The 24,957-nt window shown below is 39.6% G+C and overlaps 3 protein-coding genes and 1 long non-coding RNA gene across 5 annotated transcripts in view; 2 read left to right on the top strand and 2 right to left on the bottom strand.

Annotated features, from left to right (window-relative positions):
* The window catches only part of LOC131984719 (uncharacterized), a 32,564-nt gene extending 24,748 nt beyond the window's left edge, over window positions 1–7,816 (top strand). The window contains exons 2-3 of the long non-coding RNA XR_009395586.1: window positions 6,984–7,163; window positions 7,248–7,816. This is a non-coding gene — a long non-coding RNA (uncharacterized LOC131984719). The remainder of the gene's footprint in view (window positions 1–6,983; window positions 7,164–7,247) is intronic.
* Window positions 1–8,937, bottom strand: part of calcr (calcitonin receptor) — a 63,409-nt gene extending 54,472 nt beyond the window's left edge. Inside the window, exon 1 of the mRNA XM_059349647.1 lies at window positions 8,779–8,937. The gene's annotated coding sequence lies outside the window, so the exon portion shown is untranslated. The remainder of the gene's footprint in view (window positions 1–8,778) is intronic.
* Window positions 8,938–20,804: 11,867 nt separating this feature from the next.
* tfpi2 (tissue factor pathway inhibitor 2) lies at window positions 20,805–22,899 on the bottom strand. 2 transcript variants are annotated; one of them, XM_059349761.1, is made up of 5 exons: window positions 22,772–22,899; window positions 22,366–22,536; window positions 21,922–22,101; window positions 21,423–21,596; window positions 20,805–21,236 (listed from the first exon to the last, which is right to left on the bottom strand). In XM_059349761.1, exons 1-5 carry the CDS (start codon window positions 22,842–22,844, stop codon window positions 21,154–21,156), a joined length of 681 nt encoding a protein of 226 aa, XP_059205744.1. In that variant the 5' UTR covers window positions 22,845–22,899; the 3' UTR covers window positions 20,805–21,153. The 2 variants fall into 2 exon arrangements, with proteins under 2 accessions (XP_059205744.1, XP_059205745.1); XM_059349762.1 differs by having other exon boundaries at window positions 20,805–21,233.
* Window positions 22,900–23,135: 236 nt separating this feature from the next.
* gngt1 (guanine nucleotide binding protein (G protein), gamma transducing activity polypeptide 1) lies at window positions 23,136–24,797 on the top strand. The gene is made up of 4 exons (XM_059349764.1): window positions 23,136–23,187; window positions 23,923–24,007; window positions 24,135–24,233; window positions 24,453–24,797. The coding sequence occupies exons 3-4, from the start codon at window positions 24,138–24,140 to the stop codon at window positions 24,576–24,578; spliced, it is 222 nt and encodes a 73-aa protein (XP_059205747.1). The 5' UTR covers window positions 23,136–23,187; window positions 23,923–24,007; window positions 24,135–24,137; the 3' UTR covers window positions 24,579–24,797.
* Window positions 24,798–24,957: the final 160 nt, after the last annotated feature.

The raw sequence follows: 24,957 nt of genomic DNA, 5'->3' as shown, positions 1-24,957 counted from the left end.
AGTTCAGAGTGAAGAAAGACGGCGACAGATGGGCTGAGCCGAGGCCTACGCTGTCATCTAGGTGACTTACTATACGGCACTCTCCACCCCCCCACTCTCCATCTGCAGATCATAATTCACATCTTAAAAGATAACCTTGCTTTTTCAGCTCCAAAGAACGAAATAAATAAATAAATGCACACATTCTTCCGCAGTATGCTCTTAATTATCGCTGTGAGGGAGAACCCTTTCCCAGGAAGCCTCCCCCACACAACCTTTGCTCCTCTTTCCGCATTAAATATGTTTTTCAAAAGAATTTAAATTTTCTATCAGTTACTGAGTCAATCGGGCAGAAAAAAAAGAGAGGAAAAAAAAAAACAGCAGGCATTTATGTATCCACAAACAGCCTGACACACATCAAACTGGAGGCTGCAGATTTGTGTATTATTTTCTTAGAAAGTTTTCAAAAAAGTTTAAATTCTGAAGTTGTAAATGGGAGGAAATCAGGGAATGGATGACATTAACTGACCATCATAGAATAGTAAAATAGGCCAAGATCGATGTGATTGCAACAAACTATGCAAAGATGGATATCTGCATGCGATACAGATCCCATTAGGATACGCCTTTTGTCCTACATCGCTAACTCCCACTTGCATCAATAGGCAATTGGAGAGGAAACACACTGCAGCTGAGGGCTATGGGAAAGCAATTAAAGAAGTATTTTGTCGTTGGACTTCAGCCGAAAGCAATTCCCTCCTGGGCACAGTGTTCCTAGTACGCTCTGATGGGTCAGGGGGTGGGCTGTGTCTGGGTGCTACAAGCTGTAAACAGACTGAAAGAGAGAGAGGGATAGAGAGAGAGAGAGAGAGAGAGACAGAGACAGAGACAGAAAGACAGGCAGAGGGAGAGAGATGGGTGCTGTTATCACAAGTACGCATGGTAGCCTGCAGGAAAACTAAAATAGGAGCTCTAGTGTGACCAGAGGGTAGAAATTGAAAGTGGTTGTCATAAACAAAACAATAAACATTCAATTAACATTAGGAGTGATAAGAGACACACTGAGGAAGAGGGAGTAGGATAGGAAGCAAGGAGAAATAAAGTTAAGCAGCAACTGCGAGCGGAGAGCTTTTGAAGAAGAGTGGTTATGTGAGAAATCACTCTCTCTTTGCACAACAAGCCCCTGAAGCCTCATTCTGATGCCCCTGAAGCCCTCTCATACCCTCAGAAAAAAGAGTCCACCTGGACCGCTCTACTTCTCTGACTCACTCTTACATCGAAGGGCATGTTTGCCATGCAAGCAGAGTTTTATTACAGTTCCTCACTCTGGAGTTTCTGGATGTCAGATCTGTTACGTTTTTTGTAACATTTATGACGAATCCAGTCTAGCAGATCAAGGAGAGGGGGAGGAGGAGTGTGTAATAATATCCAGAATCATAGACATCATTGCTGAGGCTGTAGAAAGAGCAGTGTTTGAAGTTTCAAAGATGTTATGCAGAGTGTGTTTGTGCAAATACCACTCTTGTTGTGACAAATGGTATGGAAATAAATGCTCAAGATTTGGTGCTTTTTCAACAGCTTCAAGGTTACATCTGACTTAAAAACATCTCCAAATTCTAGGGAAAACGGCCTAATGCAGACACCAACAAAAAGAAAGTGAATGAGTTTTAGAAAGAGGAGAAAATCATTGTCCACAACCTTCAAAGTCAGCGTAACGGCTTTTCCTGGGTGCCACCAATCAATCATAGGAACCTTAATGGGGGGTGTTTACACCTGGTATTACAGCTGACCCTGTGAGTGGTCTGGTAGTCTAGGGATATTGTAATAAGTCAGAATTACCAATGTCTCACAGCACACACACACACACACACACAGAGCTGCCCTTGGAGGGAAAAAGTAAGCTACATTAATTACTGCCAACCACAGCAGGATTTGCTTTCCAGCCCCCCTGAGAGTGAGGCTGTCTAACTGCAGGGGGTCTTCTAGATGGACCTGACGTGTCACTAATGCTGCTGCTAGATGTCTCTCTGGGCCCCAAGATGATTTCTGAACTGTACTGTCAAAGCAGCTGCGTAGCACTTCAAAAGCTGCACAAACTAAAGTGCAAAAAAGCTTGGCTGTTTCCGAGCTGGGAGCAGGAAATAGCTTTAGAGGGACAAGCAAGTCCATTTTGTTACCTTTGGGCAAACCAAGGCTGTTTCCTCTGTTGTCAGTCTTTATGTTCGAGCCATGGCTGGATTGTGAAATAATCGGCCCCTGAGCAAAAGGCCCACCTCTGCTACATCCCATTATGAGTCTCTTTGTCGTTGTTTTCGTCTCTTTGTTGTCTCTTTGTGGTATTTTTGTGTTTCTTTGTAGTTGTTTTTGTCTCTTTGTGGTCTTTTTGTGTTTATTTGTAGTTGTTTTGGTCTCTTTGTGGTATTTTTATGTCTCTTTGTAGTCTTTTTTGTCTCTCTCTGTAGTTGTTTTGGTCTTTGTGTCTCTTTGTAGTTGTTTTGTTGCCTTTGTTGTCTCTTTATGGTCTTTTTGTGTCTCCTTGTAGTTGTTTTGGTCTCTTTGTGGTCACTTTAGTCTCTCTGTAGTTGTTTTGGTGTCTTTGTGATCTTTTCATGTCTCTTTATAGTTGTTTTGTTCTTTGTGTCTCTTTGTGGTCTTTGTGTATCTCCTAGTAGTCTTTGTCTCTCTCTGTAATTGTTTTGGTGTCTTTTTGGTCTTTTTGTGTGTTTTTTTGTAGTTGTTTTGGTCTTTTGGGTCAAATTGTAGTCTTTTTGTCACTCTGTCGTTGTTTTTGGTCTGTTTGTAGTCTTGTCTCTTTGTAGTCGTTTCGGGTTTCTTTGTGACCTTTTTGAGACTTTGAGTAGCATTTGTAGGTGCAGGCCAGGGGGCCATTGACACTTTGGGCCCCTGGACCTGTACCCCAGCTATATACTGTATAAATCTCACAGACTTGACAGTGGCAAGATCTTGGTGACATTTTCCCATGTTCACGTTTTTTTTTTTTTTCTCAAATTTGTCTTCTACGTAATGCAAAATACATGTTCTCATTAATAAAAAGATCACTATCTTCGCAATGACAGATTGCAGGCACGTATGCAGACAGATGCATCAGCACAGTGTGACAGAGCCAAATCCGGAGAGTCAGAGCCAAAAATATTCCAGTGCGTCACTCTAAATGTCAGTGTTTATGAAAAAAAATAAGCATGTGCATATCTGGAGTGATAATCTAGACACCTGGCTGGTAAACAACAAGGGAGATCTAAGGTGAACACAGACAGAAAGGTAGAGAAGCAGCAGCTGATTTTAATGGAGATTAAGGACATCATGAAAAGATGAATCCTCTTTTTTTGCTGCTCTAAAATTAAAGACCTTGAATTTTCAGCCAGACCGACTTGAAACGCTGAATAAAAAAAAACTGTTTTAACTATTAAAGAGGATGTTTTTTTTAAACAAGCCATCACTCTTCACATCAGCTCTGTGATTCTGTGTGTCTCCCCAAGCGACAGAAACCGATCAGGGGTTGACACTTTGGCATGGAATAACCCCTCAGGAAGTGTTTTCCAACCAAGGACGGAAGGGGGAAGCAGGTGAAAAGATTTAGAGTAAAAGTGGGAGGATGGAAGGAAAAGACAAAAGAGCAGGATAGACTGAGAATGCAATTAACTGTGAAGGACAAAGAGTTAAAGGACAACAACAGAGGGCAAAGATGAAGAGAGGAGAAGACAGACAGAGACAGAGAAAATGAAATCAAATAAGAGAAGGCAGGCCGGTGTATCAGTCGGGCTTCAGATAAACACAAGAAAAAAGGTTTAAAAAAAGAAAAAAGAACTGAGACAAGAGACACTCTGAAGATGAAATGAGATAGGTGGGAAGTAAAGAAAAAAATGCCAGCAAACAGGCAGAAAAGCAATGCAAATATTGACAAAAAAGGATAATAAAAGTGAAAAAAGAAATCCTGTGAATGGAAAAAAAATGCCAGCAAGATATAGAGAAAAAATGGACATGTCATTTCTTGTTGCTGACAGCAGAAAATAGAAGTGTGGACATTAGCATGCTAATTGGATTCTTTAGACGTGTTTGTTCCATTTACTGTCAAAGTCACCCAGAAGGATAAAGATGAGTCTTCTGTCAGAGGTTTTTTGTTTTACAGTGTAAGTATATTGCAGATCTTGCCAAAATAAACCTAATAGTTATCTCTGAAACAAATGAGTTCACTATCAGCATTAAACATTTAGCACTTCTTTGTTTTTGCCAGGAGTCACTTGTTAAAGGAAGCCTAAATAGAAGATTTTGGATGTTTAAGAGTGTTTCTTAGCCTGGTGGATATGTAGGAATCATTCTGAGGAATTTAAGTTGCATTAAAAGCCCAATTTAGCAGCTGTAAGGAGGCTTTAATCAGTCTTTCACACACACTAACAGCTATTCCAAAAAGAGCTACCTTAACGGTTAAAACAGGAACAGTCCATTAAATTATAAAAACCCCAGCCACATTTTTTTTTTATCCCTTTGACAAATTGCTTCTTGTTTCAAGACCTATAATGTGATTTTTAGGACCATAGGGTAAACCTGCAAGATAAACACTGTAAGCGTAATAAAAGTGAGATGTGTGACTGCACGTTTCTCAGCTCTGCTAACAAATCTCATGATTTCAGACGGGGAACCTTCGATCAATCAAGGAAGTATGGGAGCACGGTTTGCTATTTGCTGTGCAGCTGCAGCGCCTTTGAGTAGCTCTGTCGCAAATTAAATTCAGGTATTAGAGGAGGGAATGATGTCACATGTCACTGCAGACACAAAGACATTTTTTATGAAAATGTCAAACTGTCACAAATGTATCTGTTTGTATCTCTGTAATTGTCAAACACACAGACTACTCATGCGGTCTCTGATGTGTAAACCTCCGTTTACCAAGCCAACGGCCATTCACTCTATTCTAGCACCACCTATTGATACTACTATAAGAAGTGCTGTAGATGCAGCACTATCTGCAGATGTATCACTGCAATAAATATGTAGAAAAATCATATTTGCGTCTTTTTCCTGGAGTCTTGAGTGAGTCCAGTCCCAAATCAAATGCGGCAAGCTTTTAATACTCCAAAACTGCTCATCCAACCACCTGCACTTGGTAAACAGCTCAGCCGGGCAGAGATAACTGCAACAGATGACTGTGAAATTGAATTTTACAACAGCAGATCCCCTTGTCTTCATGGAAAACCATAAACAAGAACGCTTGCCTGAGTAAAGTTCATATCTGACTCACTCAGAGCACCCAACATGAAAGATGGACAGAGTTGTGCAGAACGGCTCCAGCTGCGCTGCACATATTGCAACACTTAAGTTTAATCGCAGCCTATAACCAGTCCAGCTCGTTTAATAGTTTCAGTTAAGTCAACTTGAGCGTCTCGTGCTACTCTTTTAATGTCTTTATCGTTTTACACATGCCCAGCTGTGTGCTGCTCTATGGTAGCATGAGATGCAGAAGTAAAGCCTGACCTCTGGCTCCTACAACACGGTCCAATTTATTTTGTAATGGAAAAGGTTAAACCACACCCTTGGATCTGTCTCAGCCTGATGTATGGCTTGCTAGCATGGGAACTAATGTGTGACATTTCAACGTTAGTCCAAATTATGCAGTTTCTCCGAACATTCAGCCCGGCTCCTCTTTCAAGGTTTGCAGCACAGCCAATGTAAGTAGTTAATTGCATGACAGCAAAATTGTCCTCAGTATTCACCAAGCTTAAGACAGCTCGGGGTCAAAGGAGAGGACTTTTCCACATTGGCAATTCTGGAGCACAATCGTGTTAATTCATGTGATTCTTGATTCCTCTGATTTGCCAAGGGATCAGTGAGCAGCAGGATAAGAAGCACGATTTATCAGCCAATATTGGCCTATCACTGACATGTCTGTATATATCAGTATCTGTATTTATGTGTCTATGAAAACATATTTTAAAGAACATATAATGCAGAAAACAATGCATAGGGGATCTTAAAAAAGAGATAGATATTTTTATTTATTTATTTTATTTATACTTCATTTTTTTTTAAATTAGCAAAAAAAAAAGTCAGCAATTGGATGATACTGAACATATAGTACTGATGTTTGTTCTCTATTTTATTTTTATTTTGTCTTTATTTAAATGGTGAGAAACTGACTGATACTGAACACATTCTGATGTTTTTATTATATTTATTTTATTTTTTATTTCTATTTTTCTCAGAATTTATGTTTATAATTGGTTGACAATGTAATAAATCGTACAATGTATACATAGTGTATAATAATGTTAAATATTCTTGTTTAGTTTGTTTAAGGAAACAGAATTCTGAGTGCATTTGTATAGTGATATTGGTGCAAAATTGGTGTATACTCCACATAGAAAATGATTCCAGGTCAAAAGGGCACTGTATCTGCTGCCATATCAGTTATTGGACAACTTTCTTCCTCTTTAAAATCCGGATTAGTATCGGTCTAAAAAGATCCCGTATTGGTAATGCGCTTATCTTACCGAATAAATTGAACGTCTTGTTCATGAACACGATGATAATGATGCCCAGGCAGAAAAAAGAGTGACATTTTGGGTCACTACATATAGTACGTAGCTATGAATAAAACATGGACCATTAGCTTGATTAATATTGGGGTATAGGAAGCAGTGGATAGTCTGCTGACCTTCTTTGAGTGATGGCTCTCAATTGCATGATTCGGTGTGCGTGTGTGAGACAGGGATGGAGAAAGAAACTGCCGTGCAAGTGTGTGCAGCTGTGTGTGTTTGTGTGTTCTTCCGTGGCAGTTGCTCTCAGTGCAACACAATTACAGGAGCATTGTAGTCCAAAACCCCGAGAGCACAAAGATGCTGCACAACATCTCTCTCATTCATCCATTTCTCTTTCATCTCGCTGTTCCTCAAAAGCTTGGACACCATTGATATCAAACACACACATTTTAATTTGTGACACAATGTCCCTCCTAAGGCCTGTCTTTCCTTTTTCATCTCCTCATGCAGACCTCTTGCTCCTGTCCCTTCAAACGTGGTGCAAATTTGCCGCTTGCTGGCTCGCTCGCTCACACGTCCCCGACCAGACCGACAGACACCATGTGGGGATGATGAATGACGAACTTATCTCTGAGACTCAGAAGGCAGCCAGACACGATGAAAACCCAGCCCAACTCACTGCAGGGCTCTGTATGTATCTCAGCCTGCCTGTCTGCACACATCTCTTCATTGCTGTCTCTCTCATTCTGTGCCGTTTCTCTCTTTCTTTGACAGCCTCGCTATGTGTCTGCTGCTATTCTTGTCTTCATCTGAATTGCACAGTATGTGTATATCAGTATGTGCTGAGAAGCTCTTGCAGCCATATCAGCTTCACTCACCATTGCCTCTATTAAACCCCTGAGATGACACATGCCATTACTCCAAACACGGTTACGTAAACACAAAGGAATCCCCAAAAGAAGAATCCCAATTTAGCCGCAGACATCTTCAAGGCAGGCACTTCAGCTTTATGCTCTGTTTCTATGCCACAACTGCAGACTGAACTGAGGCACGCAGCATTCGGCGATGATTTTGGCTTATTTTGTTTCCGGATTGCGGGCCGGTAGGTCCATGAAGGAATGCTTATTTTCCCTTACTGTGAATTTGCTTAAAGCTGTGTCAAAAATTCTCACGGAGACGAGAAGAGAGAAGAAGTCCTGGGCGGATCTGGCATGTGAAAATATGATATATAACTTTCTGAGAGGAAAAGCAAGCAGCTTTAACCTCCTTCTCCTTCCAGACAACGTGTGGCAGTGTGATTAATACAGTGCAGAAAGGTTGCATGCATTGACCTTTAATCTGTGTCTACCTTTGTGCATTGTGTGTTAATGATTGCTCATTTGTGTGTGTGTCTTAGTGTGTATCCATTAGCTAGTAAAATTATATTTATTGCTGGGAAAGTAACAGATGCCTCTCCATTTTTGTTCTGTTAATTTCTCTGAAGAGAAGCAGGAGCCTATGTGGCTACAACACAATTGTGTGTGTGTGTGTGTATGTGTGTGTGTGTGTGTGTGTCTGTGTGTCTGTGTGTGTGTGTGTGTGTGTACACTGTGTGTTTATGACATATGGTTTCATCTACAACGCACCCCTTTACATCCCTTTGGTTGAAAATAAGAAGCCAAGGTGCCTTATGTGCGCAGTTTTCACTATTATGAATAAATACCTCTATAAATTTGCATTAATTCACAAAAAAGTACCCAACCTGCTTGTTGTTTATGTTGTTTATGGTCTTCCTGCAGCTTTGGTGAATTTAAACGCCCTGTGGATCACTGCATTTTGCAGAATTCCTTCAGGAGAAGCCCAAAAACCACTGAATAAAATTTGCTGTACGTATAAAGCACGGACCCATTGCAATTCTAAATCTACGGAATACTCTTCTCAGCCTTTACTTGAGTTTTTTATTTTTACCATATAAACAGAGCATCACAGACAACTGTACAGCACATGAGAATGAGTCACATTCTGCATTTTCTCCCTTGCTTAAAATAATCTTGAGCTAAGCTGGTGTTTAGAATTAAACACCTCTTCCACAAGCTACACAATAATAATCCTTTTACAGCATAAACACAGGAAAGTGAAAATCCAATTGGGATTGCGTCAACAGTCACGGTCATCCCATGCAAAGAGGAAAATGTGACACAAAATAAGACAAATTGAGATTTAAGCTATGACTGACAAACTGAAAATGTGACCCTCTAAATTGACTAATCTGTCCATCAGTAGTAAGTTAGAGAAGTTTACATTTAAACCTCAGTGAGTGACTTACCTTACTTGAACAGATTTGACAAACAGCAGCCCCAGTGAGACAAACAGATGCTGAGGAGGTTCAGAGAAGCCCGCTGTTGTCCGTCCTCGGAGACTGCCTCGCAGCTTCTGCGCTCCTATTTAACGCAGCGTCAATAAAAAACTTTTTCCCCCATCCACGGAGATAAAACCCATAATAAAAATCAATCAGATGGCTGCTAGTGCCGCGGCTTTGCCCAGGTGTCTGCCTTTTTATGGGATGGATTAATGACCGGCGGTGCGCGCGGTAGAGGAGCGCGGGGCAGTGCGCCGGTCTGAGCCGTTATGAGCGGTGACAGTTGACTGCCCGGTAATCCAAGTGCGTCTAACTGCCTCCCGTTTACGCGGACGAGCGTGAGGTGGTGGAGCTCCTCCTCGTCTTATCTCTGTGTGTGTGTGTGTGTGTGTGTGTGTGTGTGTGTGTATATACACTAACACAGCGAGGGAGGCAGCCTCTCCATGGCGTGCGTGCGCTCGGTTTGGACACTGTTCTGGACTCCGGAATCAAAACAAACACCATTATGACAAATTATAGTAAACAGGAATATAATATGATTTGCCATATACAATATCACTAATGGTCAAATGATTTGTAACAAATTACATAATATGTGGTTTGGTTATCAAACTGATTATCTAATCACCATAGGCTTATTAAATGCTTCTTTCATATTTCAGTCCAACAACGTTATAAGCTGATCATTTTTGGGTCAATTTATATTATTATTTCTCTGCAGATAACATTAAAGACCCCATTAAAACATGTTTTATGACATACAAAATAATATGCCTGAAGTTAGAACTTTTGACTGAAAAATTCAATACAATCATATTTATATTAAATATCTATTTTTCATATTTAAATGTAATTAAAATAAAAAAGAGACTTAAAAAGTTACATTATAAATTAAATATTTTCTTACAATTATATACACTACTTTTTCCAGAAAATCCCCCCACAAAACTAACAAATATGTGAATATTTTTGGTTTTAGACTTTAAACTGCTGGACAAAAGATGTCTCCCACTTCACTGAAAAATCATACTGGACCATGATTGACCTACACTTGAGTCACTACATACCGCGTAAATGTAGACCTCTTAAGATTTAAAGGTTCCCTGAGTTTTAAACCAATAAACAGTCAAACCAGGCAGCAACCTCCTGATCTGAGCAGGGAGGCAAACCAGGAAGTGCCTTAAGCTGCATTCTACCAAAAATTCCAGCAGGGGGCACTAAATTTGGCTGCAAAAACATTCTGTCCATTCATTTCAGTGCAAAATGAGAAAACTTCTCACTTGATTTATTACCTCAGAATTTTTTAGGACAACACTATGGTCTCAATTGCTAGTAAAAAATCTTCTTCAAGACGATTTGATGTTAATAGTTCTAATAATGGCCCCATTTAGAAGAAAATAGAAGATAAAGGATCGTATGATTTGGGGCGTGCCTACCTTTGATTGACAGGTCACTAACAAGATGAGCCGTCATCAGGAGAGAAGCAGAGCAATGCGTATCCACGTGTCAATAAAGTTATATATAATGTTATATATATATAAAAAAGGATGTTTACCGGTTTGGTCTCATAACTTTGACCCTTTCACTGTATTTTCACTTAATGACAGTTTATTTGAACGTTTTGTTCAGTAAAAATGTTGTTTGTTTGGACTAACAGACACTCCTAGGAGTCACTGTTCAGTTTTCTGTGGTCAGTAACATACATTTTGTTTTTGTTTTTTGCTAGCCAAAACTAACATTGTTAGTTAACGCTAACATGAATTAGCAGCGCTTTCGCTCAGTCAGGTCTCCGGTGTAGAGAGGTGTGTAGTTCAGTGTCATCAGATCCCTCTCGCTCCTCCATAGTCCAAGTACTGTCTGCTCCCCGTATCGGAAACAAGATGGCGACACAAGATGGCGATGAGTGTAAAGATGAACTCATTGCTTCCAACGGGCAGTCCACAAACCAATAGGTGACGTCACAGTGACTACGTCCATTATTTGTGTACAGTCTATGAGTCAAACCAGTGATGTCACACTATTCCACTGATTACCAGCTGGCGGTAATACGCCAAACGATGAAGCAATGCACCAGCAAAGACAGGGAAGAAGAAGACCACAAGTTTGTAAACATGGGGTATGTAGGCTAATAGTATGCAAGAAAAAGATTTAGTATGTCCAGAATGTCAAATGAGTTTAGAAATTAAGGCTACAAGCCTGCGAGATGCAATGTGCATATAACCACCAGGAGCAGTGTACCGGTGTATGGGACGGTATGCCCGTGCGCGGTGGAAAATGATGGATGGGACGGTGCAGATGACAAGTCAACAGACATCTGAGCTGGCTAAGCAATTTTATCAATCACCTTTTGCCTTTTACTCCACCATGATCTGATAATTAACACATTACACAATGCACATTCAGAAGCTCTACTTCAGTGTTTTATTTGAGACCTTACGCGGTCTGAAGAGAATCCACGTATGCATGGTTCAAAAGCAAGAATATTTAAGCCCTAAGACAGCACAGATGACATGACCTTATTTATACATACTGCATGCAACAATATACACTTTGTAAGGGCAGCTGCAGTACTAAAAGTAAAACATGTGATTTAGAACCCAGAAATAGATGTCAACAATGCTGGCTTTAAAGCACTAGTGAAGAAATCAGCTGTTCAAATGTTTAATGAGGAAGGAAATGCTCTCAAGGACACACACAATGTGCTCAACACTGAATGTAAACATAACTTTTGTTTGTTTGGAAAAAAAAACACTCCACAGGGCACCTTTAAGGTGCGCAAGAGAAACTTTCCTCTGTAGATAAATGTGAAAACAGATGTTTCATGTCAAACTAATGTTATAGTGGAGGGGAAAGCCAGACCTCAACCAAAGAGTAACTTTATAGTGGCACCATTATCAGCAGTGGGCCCTCCAAAATAAATGTGACGATAATTCAGGCATCATGAAAAAACAGGAACTTGTTACACCAGTATGTCTTCAATATTGTGACAATAATTGATAACTGAGAGCTAACAGGAGCTTTAACTCATCACTTCTGTTTATGATAACTCATATCAACAAAGCTTCAGACCAAGATCTCAACTTGAAAATTGATTGTTGCTGCCAGATGTTGTCCAATTTCCAAGTTTCATTTTCACATTTTTTTCTGCAGATTTGAGATGGATACATTTAGTATAAGTCTTTAGGTGGGATATTATTATTACTCTGTTTGTTTGTTTTTTATGAAAGTGTGATGAAAAAATAGATGACTGAGAGCATAAAAAAACTCAACTAGTAGATAGTCAACTAGTAGACTGATTTTTTATTAGAAATCTGTTAATGTGATGCCTTGTATCATGGATGGATTTTAATGGGCCTGGCGGGCATAGACCCAGGGGACCAAAGTTTCAGGGGCCCCTCTAACCTTCACCAAAATGTGAAGACACACACTAACCAGGAAGACTCAAAATGACCACAAAGAAACATAAAACAACTACAAAGAGACGCATAAATACAAAGAGACAAACCTACTACAATGAAGTGCAGAACAGCTGCAGAGTGACACAAAGCAACTCAAAATGGATGCAAATTGACACAAAACAGCTACAAAATAACACAAAATGACAACTAAGGGGCAAAACAAAAAAAAACAATTAAGACAAAAGATACAAAATGACAACAAGAAAACATAAATCACAACAAAAAGAGGCTTGTCTGTTCTCAGGGGCCCATTTTCTCATTATCTGTCCATGCCTGGTAGTCAGATGTGTTCAGTATACTTACACAAACAGGAAGTGTTCCTTATTGTTGTCTTTTTGTTGCGCAACTTTCTCTTTACATTTAATTACAACAAAATCAGCTGTTTGTCTGCAGTTCCTGCCATCCCAAATTTAACACTAATTTGTTGTCATCTCACACACACACACGCACGCACGCGCACACACACACACACACACACACACACAGACAAGTCAGTGCATGTTGCTGCATACTTGCAACACATTATAACAGTGGATGACATGATGAGGCTGTCATCCCTAAAGCCAGGAGATCTGCAAACAAGCAGTGCTGCCTTCAAACCTGCAGAAGAGACAGAACATCCAGCCGGGGGGAGGAGAGGAGTGGACAAACACAATCTACTTAGAAATGTTAGTCATCTTCCCTAGCTGCTGAAAACAACGCTGCCCTTGTCAGGTATGTTTGACATGCACGTCTGCACACATAAGTTAATTAGATTAACTCTAAATCATGCTTTATAATGAAGAACGTGACTCTCCAGTAGCACTGATTTCTGGACTGGGAAAGAGAATCAATTTTGTCAGTGACAGACTTTGCACCTAAAAGTCATTCTGATCATGCAACACCATAGTTGTACCATAACTCCCTCCTGGTCACATTTGAAGTTTCGCTGCACATGTGGTTAGAGGACGCTTCCATGAAAAAGCAAGTCGTCTTCGCTGAATTCCCTCATTATGGTCAGTCGTGGCGGTGATGATGGAAGTTGGGGGATGAATGAGGAAAATGGAGCTGGAGGGACGCCTGTTTTGTGGGACATGCTGTGATGTGAATCTAGAGTATAATGATGCTGGAGAAAAGGCCATGTGTGAGTTTGGTGCCAGTGTTGGCTGTGTTTGTTCACAGTATGAATTTAATAGGACGTCACTGCATCGCATTCTGGCATGAAGGAATGTGATTTTTATTTTCCTGGAGGACATAGTAGCAACAAATGAGGCTGGAATGATTGTTAGTGCTGAAGGTGAAAGACGGTGCTTTGCTTCTGCTAATTTCTACATCTATTCAAAAGCGATTACTGAATATCAACTGAGAAACAAAACCCAATGTAAATTACAATCATAGTATATTTCCATTGAGTTTGCACACACACTTTAAAGGTATGTAATTTTGTTCAATTATAATCATAGACTATATAAACATCACCCATTAGTTTGGCTAGTTTGGTGTTAAAGATGTCGCCATCTTGCTTTATGTCTGCTGCCATCATTGGTAAATGGACCTGCACTTATATAGCGCATTTCTAGCCGTTTTGCGACCACTCAAAGTGCTTTACACTACAGACTGCGTTATTCACCCATTCACACACATTCATACTGGTGGCAGAGGCTACCCTAAATGGTGCCACATGCCACCATTGGGAATTCATTCACACACCGATGAACGCAGCATCGGGAGACTACTTCTCACTTGATTGTATTGTATTTTGGCTTCAGTATCTTGCCCAAGGATACTTCGACATGTAGGCTGCCATGGTCAGGGATGGAACCACCAGCCTTCCGGTTAGTGGGCGACCGCTCTATCAACTGATCAACAGCCACCCTTGGTTTTTTTAAACTGGGAGAGACCATATTTGGACTGTGGAGTAGCAAGGACAGGTAGTCACGCCCCAAAATCATACCCTGCTCGTATTTTCCTCTAAATGGGACCATTATTTACACTGTTGGCATCATATTGTATTGAAGAAGACTTGAAACTAGCGATGAGACCACAATGTTGCCACGAGAATTTTTTCTGAGGTAATAAATCAAGTGAGAAGTCGTCTCATTTTGTATTAAGATAGATAGGACCGTACTTCTTTTGCAACTTACAATTAGTGACCCCTGTTGGACAACAACACCAATGTTATATATTTTGTTGACTTGTATACTTACATTATCCTAAATGTTTCCAACAATTTGGATATCCATAATTTTAATCAGATTTATTTTGTCGTAGCCCCTCCAGGAGATCATCCATCCTGGAGGGGCTACCAAACAGCAAACCAAACTCTTTTTGTAAAACTGCTTTATTCTGTGTTTGAACCAGTTTTGATCACCTGGTCCGTTTGTTTTGCGGTTTTGCGACCTCTGTCGATGATTCAGCTCTCAGCTAAATTATAAGCACTGAAGGAATCCTAACCCAATGAAGCTGGCAGCAATAACAACAATGGTGATGAAGACTCCCATGATCCATTGTTATTTCACGTCATCACCAAACTCCATCATTTGTTTTTGCTTTAATTGAGAAACATCTAGCAGCAGAAAATTACATAATTTTTCTTTAAAGGGTAACTTATTGGATGATAAGTGAATGGGTGAAGTCATCAGGGAGCATTTTTTACAGTTCGATTCTTGACTGACTCTGTGGGATTACTGAGTGCTTGTCTGTGACATTTCATTCATAAATGTCTGCTTTTAATGCAGGCTTCCAGCAGTGAATCAGGAAGTGTGCCAGTAAAATCACCATGGTTGCTGTCGTCTTTAGTTTCTACAGAGCAGCTTCACGATTTGTCTCTAGATGACATAATCACTTTAGTCTCTCTCACTGCTACTCAGCTTCAGCAAAGATTTAGCTGTTAAGTATTATTGAAGTGACATTTATGAATTCTGTCTCTAGGGAACCTTTAAGAAGATTAAAGCTCCTGCAATCAATAGTTTTGTATTAACAATCTATCAAAAGACTACAGTTTCTACAGTTCACTTTCACTGCTCCTTTATGCCATTTCCAGCCATGAAAGGCAACTTGTTTGTTTGTTTGTTTGTTTGTTTGTTTTTTATAACAACCTTACATTTACCCATTTTACGCTACTTTCCCAGCAATAAAAAGTAGATAGACAAAGTTAGCAACTAGCTGGTGAACATAGTGGAGCGTGCAGCTACCAAAGAAACAGATATTTCCCTCAGGAGTTAATAGAGTGCAGAAGTGTGAATATTGCAATTACATTCAACAGATGGCCAAAAACACAACTCCAAATGAATGATAATGATGCTCTGTACCTGCTGGAGGTGTAACTGAGCAACTGTTTGCTCACAAGTTTGCTTCCTTGTGGCCCGGTCGTGATTCTTATGCATGGATTATATTGTTTAATATCAATTTTCTTTAGGTTTTTGTTACAAAAATGTGTCCAGAAGTGAGTCAGAGTCATTGATATTCTTACCAGCAACCCAACGCATTCTTATCCCAATTCATCAGATATCAGTGCTCTTTCACGGCCATGGGTGTGTGATCCTGACGCACACTGAACCCTTTCGCTTCGATTTTGGATTTGTCTGGAACAGTGTGTCACTTTCAGCAGTCAAGTGTTAGGACTGGCCAGGACTCCATGCTCACACAAGATACCGATACTGATACCTTATTTTTTTTTTTTTAGATCTTATCATTTATCATCCAATCAGGCTGCTATACAGGGTGGGTTTTGCTAAGAAATGCAGTGGGGGCATGTCCTGGTGGATCATCGGTAGAGCGCAGACCATTACGGCTTAGTCCTTGAATCGCAGCTGCCCCAAATCCAGCTCGAAGCCCTTTCTTGCATGTCTTCCCCTCTGTCTCTCCTTTCACTGTCTATGTCTACTACGATAAAATTAAGCTGGAAAAGACCACAAAAAGTGAAAATAAATGCAGTGGGATTCATCATCAGGTGTTGGGATCTGCTGATGTGCCGTGTCCTAGACTGTTGGCAGGTTTGCATACACTTGTAATGAATCAATCAAGCTTAAAAACAAATGGGAGCTTCCCCAATATCAACAAAAATGCAATTATTATCCAGTATTATTATTAGTATTCAGTCATCTATTACAAGTCAAAGTCACCTCTCAAATCATCAATACAAAGTTAGTCAAGCAAGTCTCAAAGTGCTCAAATATTTTGACTTAAATCAAGTCATGTGCATCTGATTCCCCTTGTCTGCAACTGCAACTTTGGAAAATACCCAAGTTATTGTATTAGCTGTGTCATCAGTAGGTCCGTATCATTTTCACACATCTGTATTCCAGTAAGTGTCTGCTCATATCCTTAATCAGTCATCAGAAATGCATTTAGTATACTTTTCAGCAGGTTTTTCAGCTCAACCCTCTCGTGGGCCGCATGCGGTGGGTCAGCTTTCATAAATGTAATATATATTAAAACCCCATTATTAAGTCGTAAATTAAATTGTGCCAATGTGTCACGGTGCCAGGCCTGCAGAGAACTGCTGAACGGGAGCTTGATATAAAGTATTTAACCTCTGGGAAGCTGGTAATTGAGGCGTACAGGAAGAGGGATAAGCTTTATTTTTTAATTATTTGTATTTCAGTGCTTTTCAACTGTGCTGAAAGAAAAAGAAAAATCATCACCTGGCTTAGGGGGAAAATAGGCATCTGAATTTGTTCGTTCTGCTCAAATCACTTTTAATCTTCGAAACCTTGATGAAAAAGGATCGTGGCTCATTTGGGGGTGAAAGCAGTAGGTATATTTACAGCTATGAGTCATGGCTGCTGTGCAAAACAGATGGTATTGTCCAACAACAAGAGCACAGTGTGGTTGTTACAGTAAATACATGTGGAAAGAGAGCAGGATTTGGTCAATATTTTGTTAAAACCAACTCTTAGTAAAAATACCACAGAAACTGAATAAATTAGTACTCACATCAAAATCAATTGCTGCACCACTATCATAAAATTACATTTGGATGGGTAGTGTAATGACCATAAATAAACATATACTACATGCAGGCGCACAGGCAAACTAATCTCTTCCTCGTGGCATCTCTCTAGAAATTAATTGATAATCTACAAAGGCTTCCAAAACGTCTCAGAAGCAGAAGTACGGAGATGTCTGACATGTTTAATTATACAACAGCTCTGTGTGTTTGGCAGCCAGATGGACAGAGAAGAACAGCCCACATTCTCATCACCAGACGCATCAATCTTAGGTGTGTAAAGGAAGGGGTGGGGGACGGAGATGTTCCATTTTACCCGACAGAGGGTGATGGATGTTCGGGAAACTCTGATGCCATGTCGGGGAATGACATGTTTGGTCTACAGTTTAAGAAAGAGTAAACTCTGACGGACAAGGACTGAATCTTAAAATAAAAGTTCACTGAAATTTAACATGCAGTATGTTACTCCTGTGGCCAGAGTTTAATTTCTGTCAGCACACTTACAGCAGCAGCAGCTTAACTATTGCAAGATAAATCAAACAAGTCAAGTGGTAATAGAAAAACATGTATTACTTGAGTGTTTTCCCTCAGAATTTTCTATATCTACTTTTTTTTGTAAAACACTGTGAATTTAGCTATGAATTAATAGGAAAATCTGTGAAGAAAGAAAAAAAAAATCTGACTTTGGTAGAACTGGTTGGTACTGCTAGATAAATCATTTATTTAGTGGACATATATAACATTTATAGGCCTGAGTGCCCACATCCTGTTATTCTAAGTTTTCATGAGCAATAACAAGGTTACCCATCAATCTATAGACAGGGCTGTTTTGTTTGCTGATAATATCATAAATAGCTATAATGGATTTCCTGTTTCTAGCATTAGGGACACACATTGGACAATATTGACTTGTCTGAAGCAAAAGCAATATCATCTATGTTGTTTCCTTTTGAGGAGCTGTGTCTTTTAAAAAGTCAATTACTGCCTGAACATCTTCCAGTGTCAGTCTTCCCAAGATGAGCTTCTGGTTCTGTGCCCAAACAGAGAGGAAACTTGTAAACCATGTAGCAGGATCTCCACCCGGTGGTTTTAATAGTCCCGTGTTGCCAAAAGCTGTGAGAGCACTCTTAGGCAGTGCTCTATTCAACAAGCCAGATCCACCCACAGAAACAGATTGTAGTAGAATAAATGCTGCTGAGTCAACACCTGAGCTGCATGGCGTGGGAAACATATAGTGACTACAGGTGGCTGCGAAATCTGTTGTCTCTGCAGTTCACTAGTTTAATTAAGGCAGTCAGAAAACAAGCTAATTTACTTCCAGTTTTGGCATTATACAAGCTTTTATTTTTGCAAATAAATATAATTTATTGAACACAAAATAAAAGTGTTGCTTTTTTGATGTTGCTAGATGTCTAGATCTGCCACCAGGGGGCGTCTAAGACACTCCTCACATACACACAGTATGTTCAAGTCCCTTAAAAGCAGTGTGTGTTCATTTAAATATTTAATTAGCATACTTTATCTCCAGCAAGGGACACATATTCACCATTAACTTCTTGCTTATTAGCATGCACATTAGTAGCATAAAGGCTGTTTATTAGTCATTACAAAGGAATTATTAATGCTTTATTCTGCATGACCATATTCACTTAAGAACGGGGAACATATTCTGAATTATCTAGAGTTGATTTAGAGTTATTATGTTTTATTAAGCGAGGATGACTATTCTTACTGCCGCCTTATGATGCCCATACTGCAGAGCATATTTACATCGTAAGTCAGGTAAAAGTCTCTTATTTACTATTGATATGCAGTAAACGGAAGGTTATTGAGGGAAAATTGTTAGATAATGGCCTAGTAGTTCTAGAAAATGATCATATAGGATAATAAGTGCTTTATAATGACTAATAAAGAGCCAATATGCAACTAATATGCATGCTAATAAACAACTAGTTATAAGTGCACTCAGCAGTACACAGGCGTTATACATCTACCTGCTTTAAAATCAGGATTTTATTTTGCTAACTTTTTCATATCAGAAATACAAAACAATATTACTGTCTGACAAACGGTCAAAGCATCCTAAATAGAATTAATCTCATTTTAAATGAGACGCATGCTTCAATATAAACGTCCATTAATCACCATTGAGAGTGAGGGACAACATTACCCTGCCTAATGCACTGTGGCTAATGAAATAACCAGAGCAGGATCAATTCATCTCAAGCCCTCTGAACTACACCAGATCTTTGGCAGTCAGTATTATATTGCTGTTCATTAATGGTCCAAGATAGAGCTTTGTTATAATTAAAAGTTAACCAGCTGTGTCCATTTATAGCATCTCACACATTTGTCATGTCTGTTGGTGATTAAAATAAACCATAAGACTATGTTGCTGCAAGGTGTAATTGAACTCAAAACAAAAGATCTGTTTGCAGAATGATCAGGTTTAGTATCACCTGCGCATAAAATATGCTGTACTGCATAATGCTTCTGACATGTGCTGGATGAGCTTTAAGCCTCTTTCGCTTTTCTGCTTTCTACAGCTTTTAAATATAATATTCCTCGTCTTTTCATTGGTTGTAAAGTTCAGGCAGCGAAGAAAAGTTTACCTCAAGGAGGAGGAAGTCAAAAAAAGCTTAACCTCAATTCCCCCAAACCACAAGTAGTGATGATTTTAAGATTATGTGGCTTTGAGAAGCAGAGTACAGACAGACTGTGAGGATGACATCCTCTCTCATATCGCTATCGAGTAGGTGATTTAGCTTTGCTTCTTAATAGCAAAGGGCCTAGCCAGACGTATTACCTTTTATTGCTATTTATAGCCAGGCCGGATGGGTGAGCAGTTTCCTTTTGATATCTTCCATAAATATTTATTGTCTGAAAAATCACACAGTGCTTCAACTATTCTATTATAGGAGATGGAACAAAGCAGAGATTTAGGACAGGCAGGATCTTCACACAGAAAAGAAATTTCTTTACAAAGAAATCTGGTTTCTCCTGTGGAACATATAGTATATTATCTGAGAATACTGGTATTATTGATCAAATAAAATATATGTGCATACATTAGCTTGCATGGATGTATTCTGGTTTGTACTTATAATTGTTTGTGTATCACTATAATTACATTATAATTGCTGCAAACATTGTTGGAAGCTCATTATTCATATTTTGTAAACCTGCAGTTTTCTCTCCTCTAAACATGCAGAAGTGTGCTAATGAACCTGCCACGGTTGCGCTCGCTTCGCCATGATTGCTTCCTTCCTGATTCAAGGCAATGCTGAAGCGACCGAGATAGGCTCGAGTGCGTTGCAACGTATTACCAGATAAGGAGGGAAGACAGCAGCATTAGTAAGGAATGGAAGAGGCCGGGAGATAAAGTGAAAGTGACTGTGAGAAAGGGAGGGAACCAGCCAAGCCTGTTTTTTTTTGGCTGCAGTGTTGTTGTGCTTTAGTTAAACTAATAAAGACATCTTTGAAGGTTAAATGCAAATTCTGCGGTGGTTGATGAAGTTGTAGAGGCACATTTTGAATTAGCTGGTTGATCAAATAGCACACAATCAGCAGCACAAAAGTACAAAAAAAAATGCCACAAAAATTCATAAAATTCTGTTTATTTTTATTAAAAAAATGTGCTTATAGACAATACAAAATTTCACTATCATAATGAATTACTTATATAAAACATACATTACATACATACAGTATCAAAAATACAGTCAGAAACATTAGTGCAGTAGTAACAAACTTCAGCATACAGTGAAATCACATTGGAAGTTGCTCGTAAAGCATTTCATACAGTGGAAATGTGTGTATGTGCCACAATAACTCCTCCAGTAACAACGAAGAAGAGCTCGTCAACAATTTTGGCATTTTAAAAAAATGTCTGTTTATTAAGTGTTAGTTTCCATTAAGGGCTTGTCCAAGTCAGAATCCCTGAGTGGCAGACGTCTACGCCTGCAAGAAGTTGATGCGTTTATTTCTATTCCGTCTCATGCGACGGACTTTTCCTTGGGTTGAGTGCTTTTTCTCTGCTGGAAACAAAAGTGTACAACAACTGATTAGTATGATTACCTATGATTCTAAACTCATAATTAAGCAAATATAACTTTCTATAGAGTCAGATTTTCTTTAATTTCCCCTGATATTGGATAATTTGGCGTTTAACTTCAGTTACAGGCTTCGCTGTGGATAGTTAGAGATTCACCCCACTCACACACCTTTAACACACACGTCCATGCAGCTCTGCCTCGAGACAAAGTTGTTGCTGCTCCCGCCACAGCCAGAGTAGATGAACTCCTCGCACATTTTAGAGGCTTTGTTGTAGTAATAGCGAGGGATGGATGCTGAACACCTCCCTTTGTCCAGAGGGTCCAGGCACAGCACAGGAACAGCTGTAAAACAAGACACATTATGTTATAAAAGCAGAAAGATCAGAGGTATTTATTGCATTCTTATAAAAGTAAAGTAATAGTTTAATCATTTCCTCTTAACTGAAATTGTATTACCCTATTGTGCATCCTCATAAAGGCATGATATAGCACCCTTTTCACACATACTGACTGAATGAAGGTCTTTCTCAGTTGTACCACTAAATTACATCTAAAATGCCATTTTTAATGACAGTATAATTCAAATGTATGTAATAAAATCATGTATCCTAGTGCCAGACAGCATCATTTCAGGATTACTCTAACATGTCAGAGTAAATATACTCACTTTTTCGTGGACTGCAGTACTCCTTGCAGGAGGTGAGGTCCTGGAAGCGGTTTGAATTGCCCTCGCAGCCTCCGTAGTAAAAGGACTCGCACTGCATGGTGGTCATGTTGAAGAAGTAGCGGCGAAAGAGGGCCCTGCAGGGTCCCTCCTCTTTGGAAAACCTGCAGATCTGGGGAACCTCTGGAGGGTAACAAAGACAAAATTTCAAGTTTAGATTACATCAAGTGGCATCTTGAAGCATTTGTGCAACTTTTGCAAAAAAATAACCAACTTTAACAAGACTAGAATCAAATATACATTAATTATTTTCCTTATAGTCAAGGTACAGTATCAATAACACAGAACACCAAGAGTAAAACCACACCTAGTGTACATCCTATAACTTTCAAAGGTGGACAAGGTCCCCATTATCTTAAGTGTATGCTCTTGACATTGAGAACTTACTTGGGATTCTGAAACATGTTTTGTGGCACGCCTGATAACTCTTGAAGTTATTGGCATTCCCTTGGCACCCTCCATAGTAGAAAATCTCGCACTTTTGGGTGATAGTGTTGTAGAAGTAGCGTTCAATTTCTCCTCTGCAGGGTCCCTCGTCCACTTGAAGGAGACACGAGCCTGAAAGCAGCAAAAATAAAAGTTACCATACACGAAACCTCCACAGAAAAAAAACGGGATTTAAGATTTAAACATCGCTGCGTTTAAGAGACGATCTATGGTGCCAGTGGGTCTTAACCGACTGTGGTCTTAACGCCCGAAGTCATGTGATGGACAACAATAGCAAAACTAAAAAGTGTTTAAAAGAGTTCGGTAAATGACTGAATGACGGAGAAAAAACAAGCTGTTAGATTACCTTTAGGTGCCAACGCGAAGACGTTGTAAAAGGAGGAGAAAAGAGTAAACAGCGCTAATATGCAAAACTCCATTGTGCAGCTTTAACTCCAGTCTTTTCCGCTTTGCCGACCATCCAGCCACATCCACTTTTATAGTTGACTGAAGTGTTTCCCTGGGGGACTTTAGGGGCGGGGATGTAATGACTCATTTTCATACTACACTGCAACTAGATTGCAGTGGTGATTAATCCATTTTTTACATCAGACAGGCTCGTTATTACGTTGTTATATTGCGTATAGGGGTGTTAATGCAGTGACTAAGGGTAGATTTAACCCACAAAAAAAAATACCATGAGAGAAAGTTGACTTCCCTCAGGCTTCCCCGGACACTGAGGATGATGATGATGTACAGGGATCCAGTAACTTCAGTATCACTGTAAGTTTTCCAGAACTCTGTTGTGAAACATTAACACATCCAGCCTGATCCAGCCTGCCACCTTACCATCACACACCAGTTTGACAGGATCCAACACACACACACACACACACACACACACACACACACACACACACACACACACACTTTCACTCAAAGCCCTGAAAGCATTGACGCCTACATTTCCAGCCTTGTGTCATTGCTACTTTTGTTTTGCTTAATACTTGCAAGATTCTTTGAAGGGAATTAGTAAAGTATTGCACCACTCAAGGTCCCCATTTATTAGGCTTGAAAGCAGCATTATCTGAAAACACCAGGAAAGCTTTTTCGTTTCACATATCTGCATAATTCGACCCCACTGGTTTGCTGCAGCTGTTATTTTGGATGTTATTGGGAAAACTGCAGTGCAGTCATGTTCAGAACAATGATGTGTCTCCACCTTGACAGGTGGAGGCTAAATACAGATTAGCCGTCTTATCAGAGTGACCTGATACATGAAGCACCACCCCTTAACCCATTTCTTAATATAAGAAAAAGTCACACACAAACAGCACAAATCCAAATTTAATCTGCAATATACAGTAAAAACAGCTTCTTGTTTGACATAAAATTCAAAAGAACACAAACAGACACCTGTGGGATTCACCGTCCTGTTTGATTTACTTCACATACTGGCTTGATCATACAGTAGGGTCTTGTTCTAATCAGATTAACAGATTAGGATTGTTTATGCAGATTACTTTATAACCCAGATTGAGGGAGAGGAGAGGGATTCTTCAGCAGGATTTCAGGGGTGAAGGACTGCTCCCTGTAAGCATCCGTAAGTGTGTTTCTCTTCTTTTAATTAAGTATCATGAAGAGTGAGACAGAATCCCTCTAAATGTTTTATCAGTCATGTTGCACTGAAGATTTTACAAAAAATGCTGAATGTTTCCTGTTTTTGACAGAAAATGCCGGTCATAAACGTAGATGACCTGACGGACAAGGACAAGGCTGTAATGGAAGTAAACCAACTTAAAATTGAAGTGAAACTTGAGAGGTGGTTGGTAAGTTGTTGGTCTTTTTAACTGGGGATGAATATGTCAGTGTCTATATTGTTATCGAAGATACCAGCAAATGACTAACGTTTTCAGACTTTCTTCGTGTCAAGTAAAAATAATAATTGTCAACCCATTTGAAAGTAATTGTACCAATTACCAGGAAGAGCATTTGAACTGAATACATTTCTGGAGAATACTCTTAACACCTTTGTCTGATTGCTTTAGACATCTAAATGCTGTGAGGAAATCAAGGACTACATTCAGTCTGGAGAGGAGGAGGACATCCTCGTCAAAGGCATTCCAGAGGACAAGAACCCCTTCAAGGAGAAAGGTGGCTGTGTCATCTGCTAGACTGGACCTGAGGAGCTTTTCATATCTCTGATTAGCACCCAAGGACATTCTCCCTCCCCTCTTAAAATGGATTTGCAGAATGAGAAGACTAGAGGGATATAATAAAGATAAAATTATTTAAAACTTCCCATGTTAACAATTCCCCATCTTCAGGCCAGATTTGTAGCCTCATAATTTGATTCTTTGAAATTATGCAATAAATAACAATTGTATTGGCAAGGATCATGTAATGCTTCTCTCTCATGTGGTGTATATAGTCTGAGCAAACGGGGCCATGTGTTGTTTCATACAAAGAAACACCTGTCATTAAATGTGCTTGTTTATAACTCAGCCTGTCTCCATCGTTCACTGTGGGAAAATTTCAGACAGAGTAGAGAAA

Source organism: Centropristis striata, chromosome 14 (genome assembly GCF_030273125.1).
Source record: "Centropristis striata isolate RG_2023a ecotype Rhode Island chromosome 14, C.striata_1.0, whole genome shotgun sequence".
Classification (NCBI taxonomy): Eukaryota; Metazoa; Chordata; class Actinopteri; order Perciformes; family Serranidae; genus Centropristis; species Centropristis striata.
This window is presented reverse-complemented; position numbering and strand designations above follow the sequence as displayed.